General features: G+C 38.2%; 1 protein-coding gene across 2 annotated transcripts in view; it reads right to left on the bottom strand.

Annotated features, from left to right (window-relative positions):
* Nucleotides 1-23633, bottom strand: part of Rab6a (RAB6A, member RAS oncogene family) — a 37314-nt gene that overhangs the window by 4505 nt on the left and 9176 nt on the right. Inside the window, exons 2-6 of one of the 2 annotated variants that reach the window (XM_051192358.1) lie at nt 12671-12729; nt 11205-11258; nt 9208-9313; nt 7062-7173; nt 2430-2523 (exon numbers count right to left, since the gene is read on the bottom strand). In XM_051192358.1, coding sequence (XP_051048315.1) covers nt 2430-2523; nt 7062-7173; nt 9208-9313; nt 11205-11258; nt 12671-12729 — 425 coding nt within the window. Of the gene's footprint in view, nt 1-2429; nt 2524-7061; nt 7174-9035; nt 9142-9207; nt 9314-11204; nt 11259-12670; nt 12730-23633 lie in introns of both variants that reach the window. The other variant, XM_051192356.1, reaches the window with a different exon arrangement.

Raw genomic sequence — 23633 nt, 5'->3', positions numbered from 1 at the left:
AGCTTTGTGGAAAGTCTCAGCAATAGAATGGATCGAGGAGAGGACAGAATATCTGAGCTTGAAGAAAACCCTAGAGTGTACACAAACTCAAGGAGATCAAACAACATAACCTAACAATGAATGGGTCCTTGAAGAATTCTAACAATAATTTAAAAACATCTCCAGATTTAAATGAAAACACAACATAACAAACCCTTGAGATACAATGAATGCAGTTTTAAGAAGGAAGTTTATAGCTCTAAATGCCTACATTAAGACAATCACCTTAAGGCGCCAGAAACAAACAAGTAGTCAAACTCTGACTCAGTAGAGGGAAAGAAATCACTAAGATCAGGGACTAACAACAAACAATACAAAGAATCAACCAAAGAGTTGGTTTTTTGAAAAGATAAATAAGACAATCCTTTAGTCAAACTGACCAACAAGAAGACCCACTTTCATAAAATTAGAGATGGAAGGGGAGTTGTTACAACAAATGCTAATGAAACTCAAAAAACATATATTCCACTACAGTGGAAAAGCTAAAAGAAACAAATTTCTAGAGGCATATGATCTACCAAAATGAGGTAATTTAGATAGATCCACATAAGCAGTCAGACTGAAACAGTAATTAAAAATCTCCCAACTAGGCTGCCTAAACTTAATCCCCAAAACAGCTGACATCACAATGTAGATGGGGAAAATCTTATTGGACCCCATTCCTAGAAGAGCTGTAAGCAATTAACAATTTCTGAGAGAGGGAGAATTAGTCTTCCCCAGAGACAAGTCCCCCAGTAGGTTATCCCATACCAGGCATTCAGCCCTCAAAACTTATGTGCACGCAACACTGAATGGACTCAGGAAACTGTATTTATATATTTAGCTGTATGTATGTGTGATGGTTTGCAGTTGGTGGAACTGTTTGGGAAGAAATAAGAGTTGTGACCTTATTGGAGGAAATGTGTCCCTGGGGGTTTGGCTATGAGGTTTCAAAAGCCTAGCTAGCCATTCCCAATTAGCTATATCTCTCTCTGCCTCCAGTTCAAGGATCAGATGTAAGTGCTCAGCTATATTGCTCTGGTACCATGCCTGCCTGCCTGCCTGCCGCCATGTTCCCTGGCCATGATTGTCATGGACTCACTCTCTGAAATTGTAAGCAAGCCCCCAATTACATGCTTTTTCTTTTCTTTTCTTTTCTTTTCAAAACATGGTTTCTCAGTGAAGCCTTGGCTGTCCTGGAACTCAGAGATATATCTGCCTGAGGACTGGAATTAAAGGCATGTACCACCACACATAGATTATGCATGCAGCTCTCACACTCTTGTTCACAAAAATCTTTCTGCAACGGGTAGTGGCTACAGTGGCTAATAACTAATTAGAGAGATTAATAACTGGTCAAACTGCTGAGAATAAGCATGTGAGGGCTCACCTCCACCCCCAAGGCTCAGTGAACATCTCAGAAAAAAGGATGAAGGAATGTTAAGTGCTGAAAAATAGGAGGAATGCTGTGAAATGGTGCCTTCTTGATGTGATATGGCCTTTGCATTCAAGAAACAATATCAGCTGTGGTTACCTAGACTTGCACAAGTACAAGCTAGTCAACATCTCCCATGGGTTGGGGAGGAGCTGACAAGGCCTTACTCTTAGCTGAGGAGCTACTGCCACTGATGGCTGCCGAGGACAGAAATCCATCCTCCACCTCCCCACTCTGACTTTGGGGATGTGGCCACTGGTACATTGACATGCCTCTAACTCCAGAGTGCTAAAATTAAATGCATGCACCACCATTGCCTAGCTTCCTTTTGTAAAATTTAAATATCATCAGTTTGTTAAAAAAAAAAAAAATAAGAATATAGCAAGCAAATGCTAGTTTTCTTGTATAAGTCTTGACTACCAAATTCTGAAATAAGTCTACATTTAAGACAATGATGTAGTGAGACTAATAAATTCAAATACTCAGAAACATTGCAATCACAATGAATTTGTTAATTTGTCATCCTATGTAAAATCTGAACAATTTGGTAAGTACTTTTTCTTTTTACAAAAAAGGGGAAGTGCTGTGGAAATTCATTCTGCCAATAGTTTTGGGGAACCAGTCTTGGGTGTGGTTTCTATGTGTGGACCTGATCTCTTATAAGGAAGAGGAGGGCTATCTCATTCTCGTGTGGTAGTCAGAGATCTGATCACAGCTTCCACTGACCCCAGGGCAGAACAGAAAACCCCAGGGGCTCTCTCATTGTTATTTCTAAGTATTCTCCAATAAGTATTTGATATCCTTCTATTTGGTCTCTTATGGACTCACCCTCACCTACATCACTTTTTTTTCACTCAATGAATTCTAGTTGTTGTTGCTAGGTGAAATAAAACTTTATACTAAAGATTAGTTTACTCACAATTATTTCACATTTTCTTAATTCAGGAACAAACACTCATACTCCAAGAAAACTTACCTGCTTTACATTGTATCCTGCTTTTGCACTGGTTTCAATAAACATAACGTTCAGCTCTTTGGCTTTCCTTTCTCCCTCCTCAATTGACACTTGCCTATAGAAAAAAAAAATTTAATGACAAATTCTTACTTGTTTTTTGAGACAGAATTTCTCTTTGTAATCCTGGTTGTCCTGAACTCCCTCCATATACTAAGGTTGATCTAAAACTTGAACTCACCAAGATCTGCCTGCCTCTAATTCCCAAGTGCTAGGATCAAAGGTGTATGCCACCAGACCTGGCAACAAATTCTTACTTTTGAAAGATGAAATCATAAGATTATAAACAAAGATTCTATTGGTGTTGGTTATATAAACAGTTGTTAGTTTGAAGACTTAACTGTCTGCAGGATTTAGGAGTTGTACATGTCTGTGTACATGTATATACATACATACATACATACATACATATCTGCCCCCATATTGGGGATTGAACTTAGTCTTAAACATGCTAGATAAGAGCTCTTCTAAAGAGCACATACAGTTTAATGACTTTTCTTTCTTTTTTTTAAACTATATTTCATATGTATAGTATATCTATTTACCACATGCATAATTAGTACCTACAGAGAATTTTTTAAAAATTTTTTTATCATTTTTTAAAATTTAAATTTGAAGTAAGCTGTTTTACATGTCAATCCCAGTTCCTGCACACCCTCCTGCCCTCCCTTGTTCCCGCCACCAACCCCCATCCCATCCCCTTTCTGCTCCCCAGGGAGGGCAAGGACTTGCATGAGGAGTCTTCAAAGTCTACATATCATTTGGAGCAGGGCCTAGGCCTTCCCCCCATGTGTCTAGGCTGAGGGAGTATCCCTCTATGTGAAATGGGCTCCCAAAGTCCATTCGTATACTAGGGATAAATACTGATCCACTACCAGAGGCCCCATAGACTGCCTAGTCCTCCCAACTAACATCACATTCAAGGAATCTGGGTCAGTCCTATGCTGGATTCCCAGCTATCAGACTGGAGTCCATGAGCTCCCCCTTGTTCTGGTCAACAGGTTCTGTGGGTTTCTCCAACTTGGTCTTGACCCCTTTGCTCATCACTCCTCCCTGTCTGCAACTGGATTCCAAGAGTTCAGCTCAGTGTTTAGCTGTGGGTGTCTGCTTCTGCTTCCTACGGACAATTTCAAAAGAAGGCATTGGAGCCCTTGGAGCTACAGCTACAATTGGTTGTGAGCATCAAGTGGGTCCTGGAAAGTAAACATTCTGGAAAGAGCAGCCAGTACTCTTGATGGCTTAAAAAAAAAAAAAAAAAAAAGTGTAAGGCCAGGTGTGGTGATACACACCTTTAATTCCAGCACTCAGGGCAGAAGCAAAGGCAAGGAGATCTGAGTTTGGGACCAGCCTGGACTACAGAGTGAGTTCCAGGACAGCCAGGGTTACATGGAGAAACCCTGTCTCAAAACAACATAAAAGACAGACAGGGTCTCTTGTAGCCCAGGATGACCTTGAACTTGCCTCAGCCTCCCAAGTACTGGAATTATATGAACATGCTGCCATGACGTTATATAGCACCTCTGATAGAATCCAGAGCTTTGTGCACGTTTCAATTAAGTCCTCTACAAATTTCAGACCACTGTCAGCCCCAATTTAGTAATCTGTGTGTATGTGTGTGCAGGTGCTGGTGACTGTATCTAGGTGAATGTGTGACAATGACATATGCTTCCCTATAGTTCTCTGTCATAACCCCTCGAACAGGGTCTCTCACTACTAGGCTGGCAGTCCCAGCAATCATCTTGTCTCTGTGCCTCCAGGGTTAGAGTTAACAACAAGTTATGGCCACACCTGGCTTTTTAAGTGCTAAGAATCTGAATTCAGGTCCTCATGCTTATACAGCAAATGCTTTTTAAAAATTAACTTTACAACCGACCACAGCCTACCCCCCTCACCTTCTCGCATCCCCATCAACTCACCCCTCTTCCATATTTGCTCAGAAAGGGGCAGAACTCCCATGGTAAATCAAGCTGCCTTAAGACTAAGTACCTCTCACTGGGCGGTGGAACTCAGTGAGTTCGCGGCCAGATTAGTCTACAAATGAGTCCCAGGACAGCCAGGACCATTACACAGAGAAACCTTGTCTTGAAAAACCAAAAAGACTAAGCACCTCCCCCTGTGTTCAGGCAATCCAACATGAGGAATTGGTTCCCAAGAGCAAGCCAAAGCACAAGGGACAGTCCTGCTCCCATTGCTGAGAGTCTTAAAACAAATAGAACAAGCTACAAATTGTCATAGATGTGCAGAGATCCTAGGTCAGTCCCATACAGGCTCCCCGGCTGTTGGTTCAGACAGAGTTCCCATGAGCCAGGCTAGCTGTTTCTGTAGGTTTTCCTTCAATGTTCCTGGTTGTCCCCTGGCTCCTACAATACCCCCTCCCTCTTTTCAGCAGGACTCCTTGAGCTCAGCCTAATGTTTGGCTGTGGGTCTCTGAACCTGCCTCCGTCAGTCACTGTATGAAGGCTCTCAACTGACTACCCAGGTAGTCACCAATTCAATCACAGGACCCGTTCAGGCTAGGCATCCACTGCTGCCAGAAGACTTAGTTGGGGTCATCATTGTAGGCTCACGGAAGTTTCCCTACAGCAAGTGCTTATCAATCCCCTAGTCACATAAAGCTAAAATTTGTTTTACTGATTTGTTTTTATTTGGTTGAACTCATTGGATGCTTTTGTTTACAGGCAGAATCTCATGTATCTTTGGCTGGCCCAAGATGATTTAAATTTCTGATCTTCCTGCCTTTACCTCTCAAATGCTGGGATTATAGGCAAACCTCACATCACAAATGGTTTTAAGCAGTGCTGGGGACTCAAATGCAGGGCCTTGTGCATGGTAGGCAAGTCCTTTTATCAATTAAGCGACACCTTCAGCCTCAATTTTTTTTCATTTAAAAAACATTTATTTGTCTGTGTACCTGTGTGGGCACACATGTGGAAGTCAGTTTTCTCCCGCACCAGGCCCCAGAGATCAAACTCAGGTCATCCAGATTCATGGCAAGTGCCTTTTCCTACTAAGTCATCACTAGTCTGACCTTCTTTTTACATTAAAAAATTTACTGATTGGGCTGCATGTAGTAGCTTATTCCTATAATCCCAATTCTCAGGAAGAAGGCAGGAGGATCTTGAGTTCAAGGCCACCCTGGTCTATATGTGTCGTAGGCAAGCCTGTGTTTAAGAGTAAGACCCTATCACAAATATACACCCAAAACAAAACAAAATAAAATCTTAACAGGCTGGAATGTGGCTCAGTGGTACATTTGTTAAACATGCACACCGTCCTACATTCAGTACTGCCCAAAACAAAAATCATCTACAAAACAAAACCTTAATAGTGGGCCGCTTTTCCCTCCTAATACCAAATCATAAGGGGGCTGAAGACATGGCTTGGTAGTTAAAGGAAATTGCTGCTCTTGCCAATAACCCAGGTTTGGTTTCTTGTACACATATTAGGCAGCTCACAACTGTCTCTAACTCCAATAAGTATGATGCCATCTTTTGGTCTAGCTGGGCACCTGGACACATGCAGGGCATATATAAACAAGCAGATACACACACAAATAAAAATTTAAAAAATACTAAAATTATTAAACCATATGCATTTAGCCTTGTGACTAAATTTTATGCAAAAAGTCATGACAATTTGCTGTTATATTTTATGTAATGATTTACCAACTGTTAAAAATGTAAACTGTGTTAGGTGGTGGTGGCTCACACCTTTAATCTCAGCATTCAGGAAACAGAGGCAGGTGGATATTTTTAAGTTTGAGGCCAGCCTGGTGGTCTACAAGAGTAAGTTCTGGGATAGCTAAAGCTACACTGAGAAACCAGTCTCAAAAACAAATTTTTTCACTTATACTGCTAATTCTATTTCTGCTACTGGGCAAAAGAAGGCTTAACATTGCCATAATTCTTTACACATAGATTAACACTGCAACATTTTAGTTAATAGCACAAGTTGATCACCTGAATTTCAATATCCAACTCACGAATAAATAAGTAATAAATAGTAAAAGTGCCACTAATTAAACAGTGTGCTCAAGACTAAAGCAGAAAGAATATGCAAAAGACTACTTAAGAAAGCTGAAAGCCATTCACATGGTTTCTATAGTGAATGTTAACACACTTTGCATCTTGTGAGTTGAATGAGCTTTGCTCATTTGACTAAGGTGTTACAATCAAGCGATTCATACTCAGTTAAGCCTGGTACAACCATACAATCAAAAAATCCAAACATATAGACCACATCACTGGATTATAATAAAATTCAGGAATGTTTATAAGAAGATAAGTATATATGTCTAATTATTATGAATAATACTTTTTAAAGATGTTTCTTGATGCAGTCTGCTCTTTAATAAAACATTACTCCACTTATTAAACCTTAAAAAATGGAAAATACTTGCTGGCTTCATGTATAACAATTTTGTAAAAGAGCTGTTTATGGGCTTACACAAAACAAATGCTAATTTAATTTTTATACTTATATTTCAGGTATATCCCTAAAAAGAGGGGGATATAGAATGGAGTATCTTTCAAAAAGAATTTTTAGTAAACAAACATGCTGCTTAACATAGAAACCAAGCTCTTGCTTATTTCGTACCTCTTATCAGCAAGATCTGTTTTATTTCCTACTAGCATGATGATGACATCACTTCCTCTTTCTGTTCTGACATCATCAATCCATTTTGTAGTTTGCTGGAATGAGTTAACATCTGGCATTGAGAGTGGACAGAGGGATTAGTGTTACTGAAAATGCCACCCCCAGTGAAGGACAACACTTCCCACAAACACCCTGAAAGAGGGAAGGGGGGATAGCACATTAAGACCCCATTTTTAATGTGCCTACAATGTAACTCCATTTTATCTGCTTACAACTGTCAGAATCTAAATGAGTCTGAAAAAGAAAAGAAATATTCAAAGTTCATTTTAGAGAAAAGGTTTTTTGACAATAACCAAAACTATTGTGAAGCAATATGTAATTATAAAAATCAAAAGCTTTCTGACATCTAAAGACAGCTATAGCACAGCAGATAATATGGTGTTACATTGCCACAATGGTTTTTTTGATCACTTACATTAATACATACCAAACATGACAAAGAAAGCATTTCAAAAGTGTGTCAGCCAGAAGTCCCAACACACCCAGAAAATTCATAAAGGCTTTCAACACCACTGTGCTTGCATTGCTTACTTAGTTTGTGATCACTTTAACCAGATTGTTAAAAATTCTTTCTTCCATTTTCATCTGCCTCTTCCTGGGATTAAAAGTACATATGCCTTGGAGCCTGGTCTTGCATTTGTTTGGTATTAGAGTCTATGTGAAGTGACCTTAAGTTCTTTAGTTTGATATATCAGACTCACTTCTAACTGAATTCATTCTTTGTAAGTATTGAATACTACAATATGCTTTTCAGCAGCTAAAGTAAGAAATTTCCTAGTGTTTTAACCACATTCGTGGACTTAGAAGAAAACTATGACAAGCTTTGGTTAAAGTAAACACAAACACTTTAAAGCTACAAAACTGGCCAATGCACTATAATTAACATTATTTTAAAAAACAACAAGTAGCAACCTAAAGTAAAGCTGCAAGAGAAGAAAGACTGCATATAGCACATACCCAAAAAAGTTTAAAAAAAAAAAGAAAGAAAGAAAAAAGAAAAACACATTGTGGAATATAATCTTAATTTTGTTACTAAAATTATTGTTTGGTAACTACTACTTCTGAGTGAATACACAAAAATTTCTAGTAATATGACTAGCTCAAATTAGCTGCTTAGACATGGTATTTTTACACAAGTCTAAGATGCTGTATAAACTTGTTTTTTTCCTATAAATTATGGGCTAGTCTATGGAATGATGTTAAATATTGCCTTACATGTGTATAATCAAACAATTTACAAAGATAACTTCAAACAGAGCTGTCACCAATGCTCCATGGAAAATTTACAGTCACTTAATGACCAAAAGGCAATCAGGTCTTGAAGAAAATAAAAATACTGTTTCACTTTCCATTTAAATTTTTTTGGAGAGAAATGAAAGTGTAATTTGTCAGCAACAAAGAAAACTAGTCACAGGATCCACATCCTCAAACAAAAATGACTAACAGAAAAATACATATTGTGCTTCTCTGTTTTTCTCTATGTAAGAATGACTGGAAGGGGTAAGCGGAGAAAACACTAGCTGGCTCAAAAAAAGCCACATAGGATCTGAAATACTTGGCAAGAGACTTAAATACAGAATGTCTTTGAAATCTGAGATAAATTAATAAATAATATTCCTTTAACTAAAATTATGGGACAGTATATGGATAAGAGGTTATTATAGAAGCCTTGAAAAAGAATCACAAGTAGACCCAAAAGACAATTTCTGAAGATGGAAACCCTGGCACAGAGATATAAAGTATATTGGTACAAACATGAAGGAAGGCATTTCTGACTTGGCTGGTCTGTGATACATTTTGCTATGATAAAACATTTTACATGCCAGTAAGGAAAACAAGCACAAGACAAAACATGCATGCAGCTAAGCTAAAGGTTGAAAGAAGATTAGAAATGCATAATTCCCCCCCACTCACTTGTGATATCATAAACAACAACTGCCACAGTGGAGTCACGAATGTAGCTAGGAATCAAGCTCCTGAACCGCTCTTGACCTGCTGTGTCCCATAATTGCAATCGCACCTAACAACAAAATCAGTCAAACAAGCAAGAAAAGTAAGAAAGGTCAACCCATTGCAGTATACCTACTTGTGATATCGTAAACTACTACGGCTGCAGCAGAGTCACGGATGTAACTGGGAATGAGGCTACGGAAACGTTCCTGACCCGCAGTATCCCACAGCTGCAGCCTGATCTGTGGGATGGGAAAAAATAAATAAAACAAAAAAACAAACAATAAAAAAACAAAAAAACAAAACACAAAACAAAACAAAACAAAAATCCGAAAATCTAATACTTAAACAAGAGGGAATGAGTTTTTTAACACAAGTGGTAAACAATAGAGGTTAAATACAGAAGAATGAAAACAACATAAAACTCATTTCTGAAAAGTGAGAAGTATTAAGAAGTTGCTTGTTCTGAAGGTACAATTACTGAAAATGCTTTGTGAAAGATTTCACAGAATCAGAAACAGGGCTTTCCCCACCCCTCCTTGTAACTTTGAATCCCAGTATCTTATCTTCCAAAGGATAAAACGTAGACTCTTGGGTTGGGCAGTGGTGGTGCACTTTAAATCCAACACTCAGGAGGCAGAGGAAGGTGGATCTCTGTGAGTTCGAGGCCAGCCTGGTCTACAGAGTGAGTTCCAGGACAGCCTCCAAAGCTACTGAGAAACCTTGTCTCAAAAAGAAAAACAAACAAACAAACAAACAAACAAAAAAAAAAAAACTGGGCATAAAAGAGAGAATGAAAGTGTTAATGAAAACCTCAAACTATCAAATGACGAATGCTTCTCTGAGAGCCTCTCTAAAGCTAAAATGTGTATTTCCTGGTTCTGTGAATACTGTGTGTATGTTTCTTCTATACATTTCTTCCCCGAACATTGTGGATAGTGGGGGGTGGGGGGGGGTGGGATAAATTTCTGCAATCTTACATAAAAATTTCTTTACTTTTTTCTGCCATGTTCATATTATAGAAAATCCTAAAAATAAGTTTCTTACCCAAAACAGTTTCCAAGTTTTTTTTTAAATGATAATTTTTAAATTTAAATTTGAAACAAGATTGTTTTACATGTCAATCCCAGGTCCCTCACCCTTCCCTCCTCCCCTTTCTGCTTCCTTCTGAGAGGGATCTTCAAAGTCTATCATATCATGTGTTTTAGGCTGCTAAAGAATCCCTCTATGTGGAATGGGCTCCCAAAGTCCATTTGTATACGAGGGATAGATACTTATCCATTACCAGAGGCCCCATAGACTGCCCAGTCCTCCTAACAAACACCCAAGTTCAGGGGTATGGGTCAGTCCTATGCTGGTTTCCCAGTTATCAGACTTGGGTGCATGAAAGGTCTCAAGTTTTAAGAAAACCTGTATTACTTACGAAAACATCCAAGAGAAAAAAAATCATACTTCAGAAATATGAAAAAAACATTAGAGATAATGCAGTATTTTGGGTGTATTAATTCACTGTTTAAGGTGATAATAGGAGTCTCTTCAAGGAGGAGTAGGCCAAAATATATATTTTTAAAAGGAACATTCAACAATAAGGAAGATACAAATCTGACAGATAAATATATTCAACCACTCTATTACATGTTCCACTCTGACAAAGTCTCTAAGTCACAAATTATGAAACCTTTCTGAATGGATTGAGTGGTGCTCTAATTTCTTCATGAAAATTCCTTTAATTCTCTTATAAATTGATCTGTTGCTCTCTCTCTCTCTCTCTCTCTCTCTCTCTCTCTCTCTCTCTCTCAACAGGGTTTCTCTGTGTAGTTCTGGCTGTCATGAAACTTGCTCTGTAGACTAGCCTGTCCTCGACCTCCCTAGTGTTGGAATTAAAGTGGCTTTTAAAGGCAAGCCTAAGGACATCAGGATTCTACAAACAAATTTTGACTTTCTTCCTTTAGATGTGAAATGGAAATAAGAAATCAAGAGTGTCAAATCAGCTCTGCAATAAATTTTTCTCAAGATCTAATTTTGATAATTTTGCTAAGCACTTCTCATGGTAACAATTACTGACTACACCTGTGATTCTTGTGTTCTAGCCTGGAACTTTGCAGAAAACTGCACACTGAAGACATTACTCACTGTTCGATCCTCCAAGTACATTGTTTTTGATAAGAAGTCAATGCCAATTGTTGCCTATAAAACAAAAGAGCAAAAAATAATAGCTTGTTGGTAACCAACAGTTTAGGATACAAATAGGACATATAAATTTGAAAAAGTGAATATACATGTAACCACACTTTAGCCAAGTGAGAAAGAGCACGTCCAATGTTCACTGCTTCCATGTACTAAGCACTAGCTCTGTGTTGGAGACTAATTACCTCAGGCCCTTTATGTGATCAACTCTCATCCTCATTCACGAAAGATAACTAATTCTCATACTAATTTTCTCACTTTATAGAGAACAAGACAATGGAGACTTCTATATGTATATTTTTACCAGACTATTAAAATATCTGAATATAAATCTTAGTCTGAATATCTTAATGTTCCCAAGTCAGAACGGCTATTATCTGCCCCAAAAGCAATTTTATGAAATATTGTTAATGTAAACATAAGGATGTCTAAGCTTCCTACATAATGGCTTGTTCGAGTGCCACAGACAGCCAGAGACCCAGAAGTATGATTTTCAGAGGGACATGACTCTTCTAATATAAAGTAATGCACTAAAGTAAGGGAAACAAATGTTTCTCTTTTTCATTCAATGCTAAATACCTCCTTGATACAAACACAGTGCAAAATACTGTGTACCTGGTTAAATAATAAAGGATTTTAAAAGGTAAAAATTGGGGGGGGGGATGGATAAGTTAAAGAACCCTAAAATTAAATCAACCATCCATAACTTCAGCGCCAGGAGATTCAATGCCCTCTTCTGACCCCATGGGCACAAAGTATGCACATGGTGCACACACATGCATGCACGCAAAACACTCACGTAAAATAAAATGAATAAATCTAATTTTAAAAGAAAAGGAGGAAAAAGCAGATGCATGCTGGCATGTCCCTCCTTGCTTCTGATTCACTGACAAGTGAGTTGAACTAGTTAGTCCACTATAACTTTCCTGTCACAATGACCTGAACCTTTTGACATCATAAACTGAAATCAATTTCCAAAAAACAAATCTTAGAAGATTTGCATGAATTCTCTGTAAGAAAAGAATATCTAGTATTACTTCTAATTCCCTCTAAGATAATATTAAAGATAATTTTTCAATAAACTTTGAAAGAAGCAAAATGAGTAAGGCCAAAATTATGGACAAGATTATGTATACTATGTGTTTATATAACAATTTATACATTATTGAAAGCACTTTTCTTTTTTGTTTGTTTGTTCAGATAGGGTTTCTCTGTGCAGCTCTGGCTGCCTTGGGACAGCTACCTGCCTCTGCCTCCCAACTGCTGAGATTAAAGTTGTGCACCACGACCACCCACAGAAAACATTTTTGTAAATCTATGACTGCATGTAAATAAATGAACTTTTAAAATTACCTTAACCATTCCTTTTAACAGTAAAAGATAAATTTAACAAATTGGCAAAAACAAAATACCTGATAGGTGTTGTCAAAACTGTCATACATGAATCTGGTGATCAAGGATGTCTTTCCAACTGAAATAAAAAGAGAGATTTGCTTAGTGAACATATTAAATACATTAGATTCCCAAGCACTTCTTAAAGAATTATAACTAAATGAATAGGAAGTATATTCAATGGTCTTATCCAAAGTTTACTGATAGGGCTTTCACAATAACAAATAATGGTCTTTTCACATTAAGGGCACAGACAAAAAGTATTTAGCTAAAAGTTGAGGAAAATGAAGAGAATGAAATAAAACAATCATGTTGGTATTCCAAATTTCCAAAAGCAAAAACAGGTATTACCTGGACCTAATAGGAGGAAGAAACAAACAAAACTCATAGCAGCTCATGCTCAATTTTAGTGAATCAAATGTGATCCACAGCACTGAGGGACAAAATAGTACTGAGATGGGTCATCAAGGCTCTAAGAACCTAAGATTGTTAAAATGGCATGTAAAGCTGTTCTGAAACTCATTTCAAGCTCAGATCAGTTACGGTCTGGCATATTCTGTTTTACTGGTAGTGAAATTACAAAGATCTACATTCTTAATTTTTGCTAATAGCCCAAACTGGCCTTAAACTCACTATGAAGCCTGGACTAGCTGCAAATTTGTGGTCATTCTCTTGCCTCAGTCTGTGGAGCATTGGGACTACAAGCATGTGCCACTGTGTCTGACTATATTTCAACTTTGCATTGCAATTTTTAGGAAAAGCACCACTTAGACTGAAATAGTGAAGTATTAGGAACTTCCTTACTAATTATTGTTTTCTCCAAGAAAAAGAACTACATCTAATTACTTTTCTATTTCTTCAGTCACTTCACATAGACTCTAAAACAAATGCCTTGCAAGAGCCAGGCTGAGGAACATACACCTTTCCAGGAAGAGACAGGTAGATCTGTGAGTTGAAGGCTAGCCTAGCCTACAATGTGAGTTCCAGACTAGCCAGGGCTACACAGTAAAACCCAGTCTCAAAAATGTCAAAGCAATACAACAAATATAATAAATTCTTAAGTTAGAAAGGAACCAGACAAATAAACTTCTTAAATGTTCCCCAAAATGTAAATATTGTGGGCAAGGATTAAAAACCACTCAGTCACTGACATTTTAGTATGATTTTCAATAAGTTTTGTTTTCTTTTAAAAAAATATTTATTTTAGCTTAAACTATGTGTGTATGAAAAAGAAATTGTGTGTGTATGTACCTATATACGCATAAGTGTGAGTGCCTACAAAGGTCAGAGATGAGAAATCTACCAGAAACTGGAGTTAACTGAAGTTGTGGACACCCTGAAATGGGTGATTAGAACCTAACTCAGTTCCTCTACAAGAACAGTATGTATTCTTAACCTCTGAAATGTTTCCAGCCCCAGGTTTTTATTTCAATACAACTTTCAGGGACTAGATTTTGACTTTTTTGTTTGTTTTTGAGAAACAGGGTTTATTACCCTGGAACTCGCTCTGTGGATAAGACTGGCCTCACACTTAGAGATCCACTTGCCTCTGTCTCCTGAGTGCTAGAATTAAAGGTGTGCACCACTACTGCCCAGCTTTTTAAAACAAACAAACAACAAACAAACAAAAAACCCACAGGGTTTCTCTATATAGTTTTGGTTGTCGTGGAACTCTCTGTAGACCAGGCTAGCCTAGAACTCAGAGATCTGCTTGCCTCTACCTTCTGAGTGCTGGGATTAAAGGTGTACACCACCATGCCCAGTCAAATAAAAAATCCTTAACAGCATGTATAAGATCTCAACATTCAATACAACAGAACACTCTGAGAGAAAAACAAACAAAAATAGTCAAGAAAATTTAAATAAATGGAAAGATATATTATATAGTTGGTAGGAAGAATCAATGGGGGCTGAAGAGACAGTTGCCCTTTAAGAGGAGGTTCAATTCCCAGCAACTACATGGTGACTCCAGTCCCAGGGGATCCATTTCTCTCTTCTGGACTCTGTGAACACCAGTCACAAGTCTGGTGCACAGACATACATGTAGGCAAAACACATGCACACATTAAATAAATGAATGAATGAATGAATAAGAAGGATCAATTCTAAAACGACTCTCCAAATCATGTACAATACAAGCCCAGTTATATAATAGCCTTTTGAAAAGACTACCAAATCAATTCTAAAGTTTATTTTAAAATACAAATAATTTAGGTTAAGGCAATACTGATATCAGTGAACAACTTCAAAACTGACTATGATAAACTATGATAGTATGATAGCAAATATTGGCTTAAAGACAGAAAAACACAATAATGGAGTAATGGAACACAACCGTGTCCAGAAATAGATAAAAATCTCTAGGCAGTTGAATAAACACCTCTGTCCCTCTGAGACTAAAACTATTTCCTCTGACTCACTCTGCTCCAAATGGAACAGAGATCAAACTTTTATATTTCCCTCCACCACAGTACCTCTAGAGTAGTGTAAATTCAGGTTTTAAAAAGCATTTGTAGCTTAAACTATTTCCCTGAAATGAAAAAAAAAAAAATTTTTTTTTTTTTGGGGTCAGGCATGGTGGCACACATCTTTATTCTCAGCACACAGGAAGCAGAGAGACAGATGGATCTCTTTTGAGTTTGAGGCCAATCTGGTCTACATATTGAGTTCTAGGATAACTAGAATTATGTAGAGAGACCATGTCTCAGCCCTACACTCATAACAGTATTTAATTCTCAACTATAGTACTGTTGCACATACCAGGTGTTTTAGCATTATAAACTTTTATTCCTATTCTCGCTCTACAGAATTACTGAGGAAAAAATTATTTTTCTGCCAACTTCTATCTTGGGAAAAGCTTTGGTCTGTGTGTGTGGTGTACATCTGTAATTCTAGAACTCAGGAGGCAGAGCCAAGAAGATTACAGCAAATTCAAAGCCACCATGGACTTCATAATAAGTTCTAGGGCTATAGAAAGACTCCTCCTCTGCCCCATGCATGTACACAGACATACACACTTTGTTCTCAATGAAAATTAACAAATGGGCCAGAAAGAAGCTTAGCAGTTAAGAGCACTTTTGTTCTCATAGAAGATTCAAGTTCAGTTCCTAGCACCCATGCTGTGGTTCACAACTATCCCTAACTCCAGTTCCAAGAGATTCAACATGCCCTCTTCTGACCTCTGCAGGCAGCAGGCACATACATGCAGGCAGAACACTCATACACAAATATTTTTTTTAAAGTTTAGAAAAAGAAAATTAGCAAGTAATTTTACAACCAAAAAACTGGATGCTGGCCTCAAACTCACAGAGATCTGCTTCCCTGTTTTCCGTGTGTTGGGACTAAAAGTGTACACCACCACTGCTCAGCCTTAGCTTGAACTTCTTATCCAGTCAGGTAGTTGGAGCCACAGGTATTTGCCACAGTACTTACTCTGCTTGGTTTTGTTTAGTTTTAATATAACTTTAGAAAACCAAACCACAATTGAGTATAGCCCTATAGAAAATGGTTTACTGTGTTTTTTGAGACAGGGTATCTCCTGGTTGTCCTGGAACTTGCAATGTAGACCAGGCTAGTCTCCAACTCAGAGATTTGCTGGCCTCTACCTCCAAAGTACTAAGAAGGCATGTACCACCACACCCCAACTGTCTTAAAACGTAAGAGTTATTGAGAATTATTGAAGCAGCTTATCTTGGTTTAGTCGATTTCTGTTGCTGTAGAATTGTATCATTCAAATGAGACATCCTTAGATATAATAATGCAATGAGAATTAGTTGCAGGCAAGCTTTTCTATGATCTCAACATTTTTCTCAGCTACTGTTACCACAGAATATAATCTTAACTATTATCACAGTATACCAAATGTAATATACAATAAAAGTAATGTTAAATACAGAAATTATTCAATTATCTTGGAAGTCGCACGGGTATGTATATGTTCATTAGTGTGTATGTATGTGCTCCTGTGTTAAGATGCATATGGAGTACAGAGGTGGATTTTAAGTGTCATCCTTAATCACTTTCTACCTTATTTTCATTTGCTTAAAGATTAGCACAAGTACATGTGTGTTCTAGAACAAGCAAGTGGAAGCAGGGGGATAAAAGAAAGGAAGTTAGGGGACAACTTTTCAGGAGTCAGTTCTTTCCTTCCATCTTGTTTTTGAGGCAGGGTCTCTCTTGTTATTTCTGCTACTGCATTTAGGCTAGTTTCCTACTGATCCTCCTTGACTCCACCTCCCACCTGACAGTAGGAATGGGGGGGGGGTATTCACAGCCTCATAACATCCAACTTTTATACACATTCTGGGAATAATTTCAAGCCATCAGATTTTCATGGCTAGTGCTTTTATCTGCTAAGACATCTCTCAAGCCCTATCACCTAATTTTTTGAGGCAGGATTTACTTCTTAGTGACCCTAGGACTTGCTTTTTAGGCTATGATGGCTGGCCAGCAAAGCCCTGGAGTCCTCCTGTTTACCTTCTCAGTGTTGGGATTATATGGGTGCACCATATCCAGTTTACTTTTTTTTAATTAAAAAAATTAGTTTAGTCATTCAATGGTGGCACATGCCTTTAATCCCAGCACCCAGGAGGCAGAGGCAGGTGGATCTCTGAGTTCGAGGCCAGCCTGGCCTCAGAACAAGTTCCAGTATAAGCTCCAAAGCTACACAGATAAACCCTGTCTCAAAAAACAAACAAAAAATGGATTTATTTTATTTTATGCTTTTGGATGTTTGATCCTCTGAAACTGGAGTTACTATTGTGAACCTTCATGTGGATGATGGAAAGTGAATCAAAATCTACCAAAGTAGTAAATGCTTTGCTGAGCTATACCTATTTCAGCTTGCCCCTAAGCCCCAGTCCAGTTTTTATGTGCACACTAGAAACTGAACTCAAATCCTCATGTTTGAGCACTTCACCAACTAAGTCATCTACTAACTCTAGAAAAACATCTGACAAAGTCTCCACATGCTAATAATAAATAAATAAACCAAAAGGTTTCAACATGCTTTCATGAAGTCCTGAAGAAAGCAGAAATGAACAGAGAATATCTTATAAGATTATGTATAATGCCAGGTGGTGGTAGTGCACACCTTTAAATCAAGCACTGGGGAGGCAGAGGCAGGTGGATCTCTGTGGATTTGAAGACACCCTCTTCTATAGAACAAGTTCCAAGAAGGTTCCAAAGCAACCAGAGAAAACCTATCTCAAAAAACCAAAACCAAAACAAAAAGCAGCATTTCTTCTGAAAATGTGGAACAAGACAAAAAAGGAGTTCACTCTCCTTACTCTTAGTCAATGTAGTGCTCTGAGTCTTGCTCTGGCCTCAAGACACAGGTAGATCTATCTCTAAGTTTGTGGCTAGTATGGGGATGGAGTTCCAGACCAACCAGGGCTATACAGTAAGGCTGTCTCCCTGGGCTAGAGAGATGGCTCATCAATTAAGAGTATATATTTCTCTTCCATAAGACCTGAATTCAATTCCTAGTAACAGTGTCAGTTGGTTCATAACTGCCTGTAAGGATACCTGTACTCACACACAATTAAAGACAGTAAAAATAAATATTTTTTTAAAAAAGCTGGGCAGTGGTGGCTCATGCCTTTAATCCTAGCACTGGGAGGCGGAGGCAGGTAGATCTCTGTGAGTTCAAGGCCAGCTAGAGCCACACAAAAAAAAATCCTGTCTTGAAAAACAACAACAAAAACAAAATACCTGGACAAATAAACCTACCTTAGTCTTAGGTATAACAGTAAGATTATATAAAAGGGATAAAAATAGAAAAGGTAGTTCTCTCACAGATGACAGTATTCTACACTTAGAAGGCTCTGGACTCAGTGGTTCCCCCACATCAGAATAAGAGCAGTGAAGCTGACAAAGAATATAACATGGCCATGCCTACAAATGTCTTCATGTGTTGACACTCTTGCTCATCTTAGAAAAGCTCTCCTTAAAACTAGATGTGGTATTGTTGGACTTTCTTATCCCTGGACAGGTTGCTCCAGCCAGCCTTCTCCTTCAGGGACTTCTGGCTGGCAGACAGCAGCCTAACAAGGGCCACATCAGGCAAGGGGTAGTTACACTGATCAACATAATTAGGGAGAGCATAGTCTTCACTCTCCACAGCGTTCTGATGTACTCAAACAAACATCAAGGTGGAGATAGCTCTCTTGCCAATTAGGCTAAGTGCCCTGGTAGCCTCTGGCAACCGCCTTCTATACCCTGACTGCTTGTGACTGGGAGATCACAGGTGTGTGTGTGTGTGTGTGTGTGTGTGTGTTTTTTGTTTTTTGAGACAGGGTTTCTCTGGATTGCTTTGGAGCTTGTCCTGGAACTAGTGTGTGTGTGTGTGTGTGTGTGTGTGTGTGTGTGTGTGTGTGTGTGTGTGTGTTTTGTTTTTTGAGACAGGGTTTCTCTGGATTGCTTTGGAGCTTGTCCTGGAACTAGTGTGTGTGTGTGTGTGTGTGTGTGTGTGTGTGTGTGTGTGTGTGTGTGTGTGTGTTTTGTTTTTTGAGACAGGGTTTCTCTGGATTGCTTTGGAGCTTGTCCTGGAACTAGCTGTATAGACCAGGCTGGACTCAAACTCAGAAATCCGCCTGCCTTTGCCTACCAAGTGCTGGGATTATAGGCGTGCACCACCAATGCCCAGCGAGATCTCAGATTTTTTTTTTAAATCATCTATTTCATATATGTGGGTGTTTTGCCTGATGAGGATAGAGACTCAAGAGCAGCCAGTGCTCTTAACAGTTGAGCTATCATTCCAACCCTAGCATTTATATTCTAAAAACATTATGTATAGGAATCTAATGCAGGCAGTTTTATAAATGGTATTTGAGAACCATTGTCTTTCCTAAGAATAAATTCAAAGAGCTTGATCAATTACCTTTCACTTGGGTAAACACTTCTTATGTAAACAAGCTTCACAAAGTATTACATCCCATGGTTTTCTTCCAACTCCACCTCCTACTAATATCATTATAATACCTTAACACTGAATCAAGTAAAAATATATGATCAAGATATTCTGATAAAAACAAAAGTTGTGAGGCAAAGAACACCAACAAAAAAACTAGTAAACAGTAAATATTTAATTATCAATAATTATTCTATAGAGCACTATCTGTTCACTATTAAAGAAATATTCCTGAATCTGTGGAGTTAACTCTTCAAAAAACAATTTGGACAGTGGTGGCACATGCCTTCAATCCCAGCACTTGGGAGGCAGAGATCTCTGTGAGTTCGAGACCAGCTTGGTCTTCAGAGGAAGGTCCAGGACAGCCAAGGCCACACAAAGATACTCTGTCTTGAAAATCTCTTCTCTAAAAAGAATTTGTCTACTTGGAAAAATAAAACTTTCTTCAAATGCTTTTAAACTCATTAATATTTCTACTTCAATCAAGAAATTCTTTGAAATACGGCTTATCCTCAGTGTTTTAACTTAATCAAATATTCTGTTTTCCAACTTCTGTCCACTAATTTTAGCTTTCATCAAAGCAAATCTACAGTCATTATTACTGTAGTGTTTCAATGAAAATTATTCTATTTACTATTCTATTCCTAATTATATTTATTAGAATTCTTTTTAAAATTTTATGTATATGAATGTTTTTGCTTATTTTTATGTCAGTATACAATGTTCATGCAATGCCTTCAGGAACCAAAATAGGGTGTGTGATTCCTGGGATTGGAATTACATATTGTTGAACCACCATGTGGGTACTGGAATCAAACCTTGGTCCTTTGGAAGGGCAGTCAGTGTTCTTGACCATTGAGCCATCTTGCCAGCCTTTATTTAGGAGTCTTTTATAAAAATAAAACTTTAGTTTCTCCTTTAAGGGTTAGACCAATAATATCATTATTTTGGTGCCAAAAGTATTCCAGCTTTTTCTATTGGGAACTTTTTCAGAGTGGCTCTAGCTTTGTTTTGTGATGTTAAGATCAAACATAAGACCTTGCACATATTCAGTAAATACTCTGCCATTGCTCTTCAGCCCTCTTAACATGCTCCCTTCCTCTTTTAAGCACCTCCTTACATTTTGCCATCACCAGAAACTCCAGGAACATCCTATATTTTCCTAGCTCCAGTCCAGAAACCAATTACTTGGAAAAGCTCTTAGAATTCATTTTTTCCCCTTATTTTTCTTATAATTCATTTTAAGGATTAAATGAATTAAAACTGTTAGACAGTCACAATAGGACATGATATGCAGTAAATAATCAAATGTTAATTAATAGTATTATATATGAAAACAAATATACCAATACCTGGAAATAGGAACAAAACTGGGTTTAATTTAAAGGGGGGAGATAATAGTTTGACTACTCAAAAAAAGAAAAAGAAAAAAAAAAAAAAGTTAGTAGTGAAGCTGAGGAGATGAATGCTTAGTGGCTCAGAGCACTAGCTGCTCTTCCAGAGGAACCTGGTTTGATTAGAAGCCATCTACATGGTGGCTCACAGTTGACTCTAGATTCCCAGCCACCCAATGACTACTCACAACTGTTATTACTGCAATCCCAGGGGATCCCACACCCTCTTCTGGTCTCCACAGGCAACAGAGACATATATGGTACATAGACATACATGCAGGCAAAACACCCATAACACATTAAATGGTTAATTTTTAATTTTAAAAATTTTAGTAGTTATATTGTAAATGAAGATAAATTATTTACTATTACAGTTGTCAGGAAGTGCTAGATGGATTTTATGTTTGTTGTAAAATATTACACATTGTAATTTTCTAGAGATGCCAAAATAAAGTACAAGTAGTTTAAATAACAGAAATTAATTCTTTCTCAAGTTCTGGAGACTGGAAACCTGAGTTAAAGTATTAGCAGTGTTGATTCCTTCAGAGGGTGAACCTGCTCAAATCCTTTTCCAAACATGCTGGGTTTTTTTTTTTTTTTTGCCAATTCTTGGGTGTACAGAAGCTTCAACATGATCTCTATCATCTGGTATTCCCCCCTCAGTACAAATGTGGTTAAATTCCCCCAGTATTATCTCAGTTGAACTATTTCTCCAAAACTCCTCACATGCTAAGACACTGCAAGTTATAACCTTAACATGAATTTATGGATGCAACATTTTTTTGTCTTTAAGATTTTTATCTTTTTTTTTTTTTTTTTTTTAAATTTCTCTTCCTCCTGCTACCCTCACCTTTCCCCCACCCCAACCATCCACTTCCATGGGAAGTCAACAAACCTTACTTTGAGGTAGGGCCAAGGACCAAAGAGAATGGGCTCCAAAAAGCCAGTCCAAGCACTAGGGATAAATACTGGTCCCACTGCCAGTGGCCCCTCAGACGACCCAAGCCATACTACTGTCACCCTCATTCAAAATGTCTAGTTTGGGCCTATGCAGGTTCCCCGGCTGTCAGTCCAGATTCAGTGAGCTCCCACTAGCTCAGATTAGATGTTTCAGTGGATATCCCCAAATTGGTCTTGACACCTTTGCTCATGTTATTGCTCCTCCCTCTTTTCAACTGCATTCTGGGAGCTCAGCCCAGTGCTTACCTGTGGATCTCTGCATCTGCTTCCATTAGTTGCTAGATGAAGGTTCTATGATAATTTAGATAGTCATCAATCTGATTACAGGAGATGGCCAGTTTTCAGGCACCCTTTCCATTGGTGCTCAGGGTCTTAGCTGGGGTCAGGTCATCCTGTGTATTCCTGGGAATTTCCCTAACATCAGGTTTCTTGTTAGTCCCATAACTCCCTCAATCAAGGTAATCTCTTCCCTTGCTCTCTCTCTGTCCTTCCCCCATCTCCATCATCCTCCCCTCTTCCCTTCCAGCCTCCCCCCCACCACACTCCCAATTTTCTCAAGAGATCTTGTCTTCTTTCCCAGGAGGACCCATGTATGTCTCTTTTAGGGTTCTTCTTGTTACCTAGCTTCTCTGGGGTCATGGACTCTAGACTGGTTATCCTTTGCTTCAGGGCTAATATCCACTTATTGATGAGTACATACTGTGTTTGTCTTTCTGGGTCTGGTTTGCCTTACTTAGGGTGTTTTTTTTTTTTTTCTAGTTGCAAAGAAACATAATTTTAAAAAATGTATATTTTTGTCTATTTCTGAGTTCAAGATATATAGCTTGTCCTAAAGCTGTTGTATTTTTATGATAGTAGTAGTAAAACTGAATGGACCATCTTTTATTATTCTCAATAAACCCTTAATCCTAACTTTTTTTTTTTAAGATTTATTATGTACAGTCTTCTGCCAGTAGGTATGCACACACGCCAGAGAAGGACACCAGATCTCATTACAGATGGTTGTGAGCCACCATGTGGTTGCTGGGAATTGAACTCAGGACCTCTGAGCCATCTCTCCAGCCCCCTTAACCCTAACTCTTATTATCAATGAAGTGCCTTCTGATATCCCAAAGGACAGGAAACTAACTAGTACACAGAACAAATTATATGATTAGAATTAGAACTTTTAGTCCCACCTCTAGGAAGGGAACAGAAGCAGAGAGGTGCACTAAACTGTAACAACTGAATATAGAACCTTTCTTATAAAAATTAAAAAAGACAGGAACTGGCGAGGCTCTGGATTGCTAAACATATAGAGGTATGTAAGGATTGGAAAGAGCATGGTGGCCTCTCTTAACCCTCTTCCCTTCATACTACCCTATATATCATATCTTTTCCAAACTGTTGGGCTATGGGTAGATTTCAGTAGTATGCCATGTGCCTAGCATGAGCCAGACAGACCCTAGCATTTAATCCATAGCACTAAATAACTCCTGGAACTGGAGTTAAAGATGGTTGTGAACCACTGTGTAGGCAATAAAAGCCCAGGTCCTCTGGAAGAGCAGCCTATGCTCTTAATCACTGAGCCATCTCTCTGGCTCCAATGGGAAATATCTTAAGAATACAAAGACATGATGAAACTACAAATTAAAAACAAAAAAACAAAACCCCACAAAATTCACACTGTAGACAAGGCTAACCTCAAGCTTGTGAGTGGAGAAATTACAGGTATGTATG

This window comes from Phodopus roborovskii, unplaced genomic scaffold (genome assembly GCF_943737965.1).
Source record: "Phodopus roborovskii unplaced genomic scaffold, PHOROB, whole genome shotgun sequence".
NCBI classification, from domain to species: Eukaryota; Metazoa; Chordata; class Mammalia; order Rodentia; family Cricetidae; genus Phodopus; species Phodopus roborovskii.
This window is presented reverse-complemented; position numbering and strand designations above follow the sequence as displayed.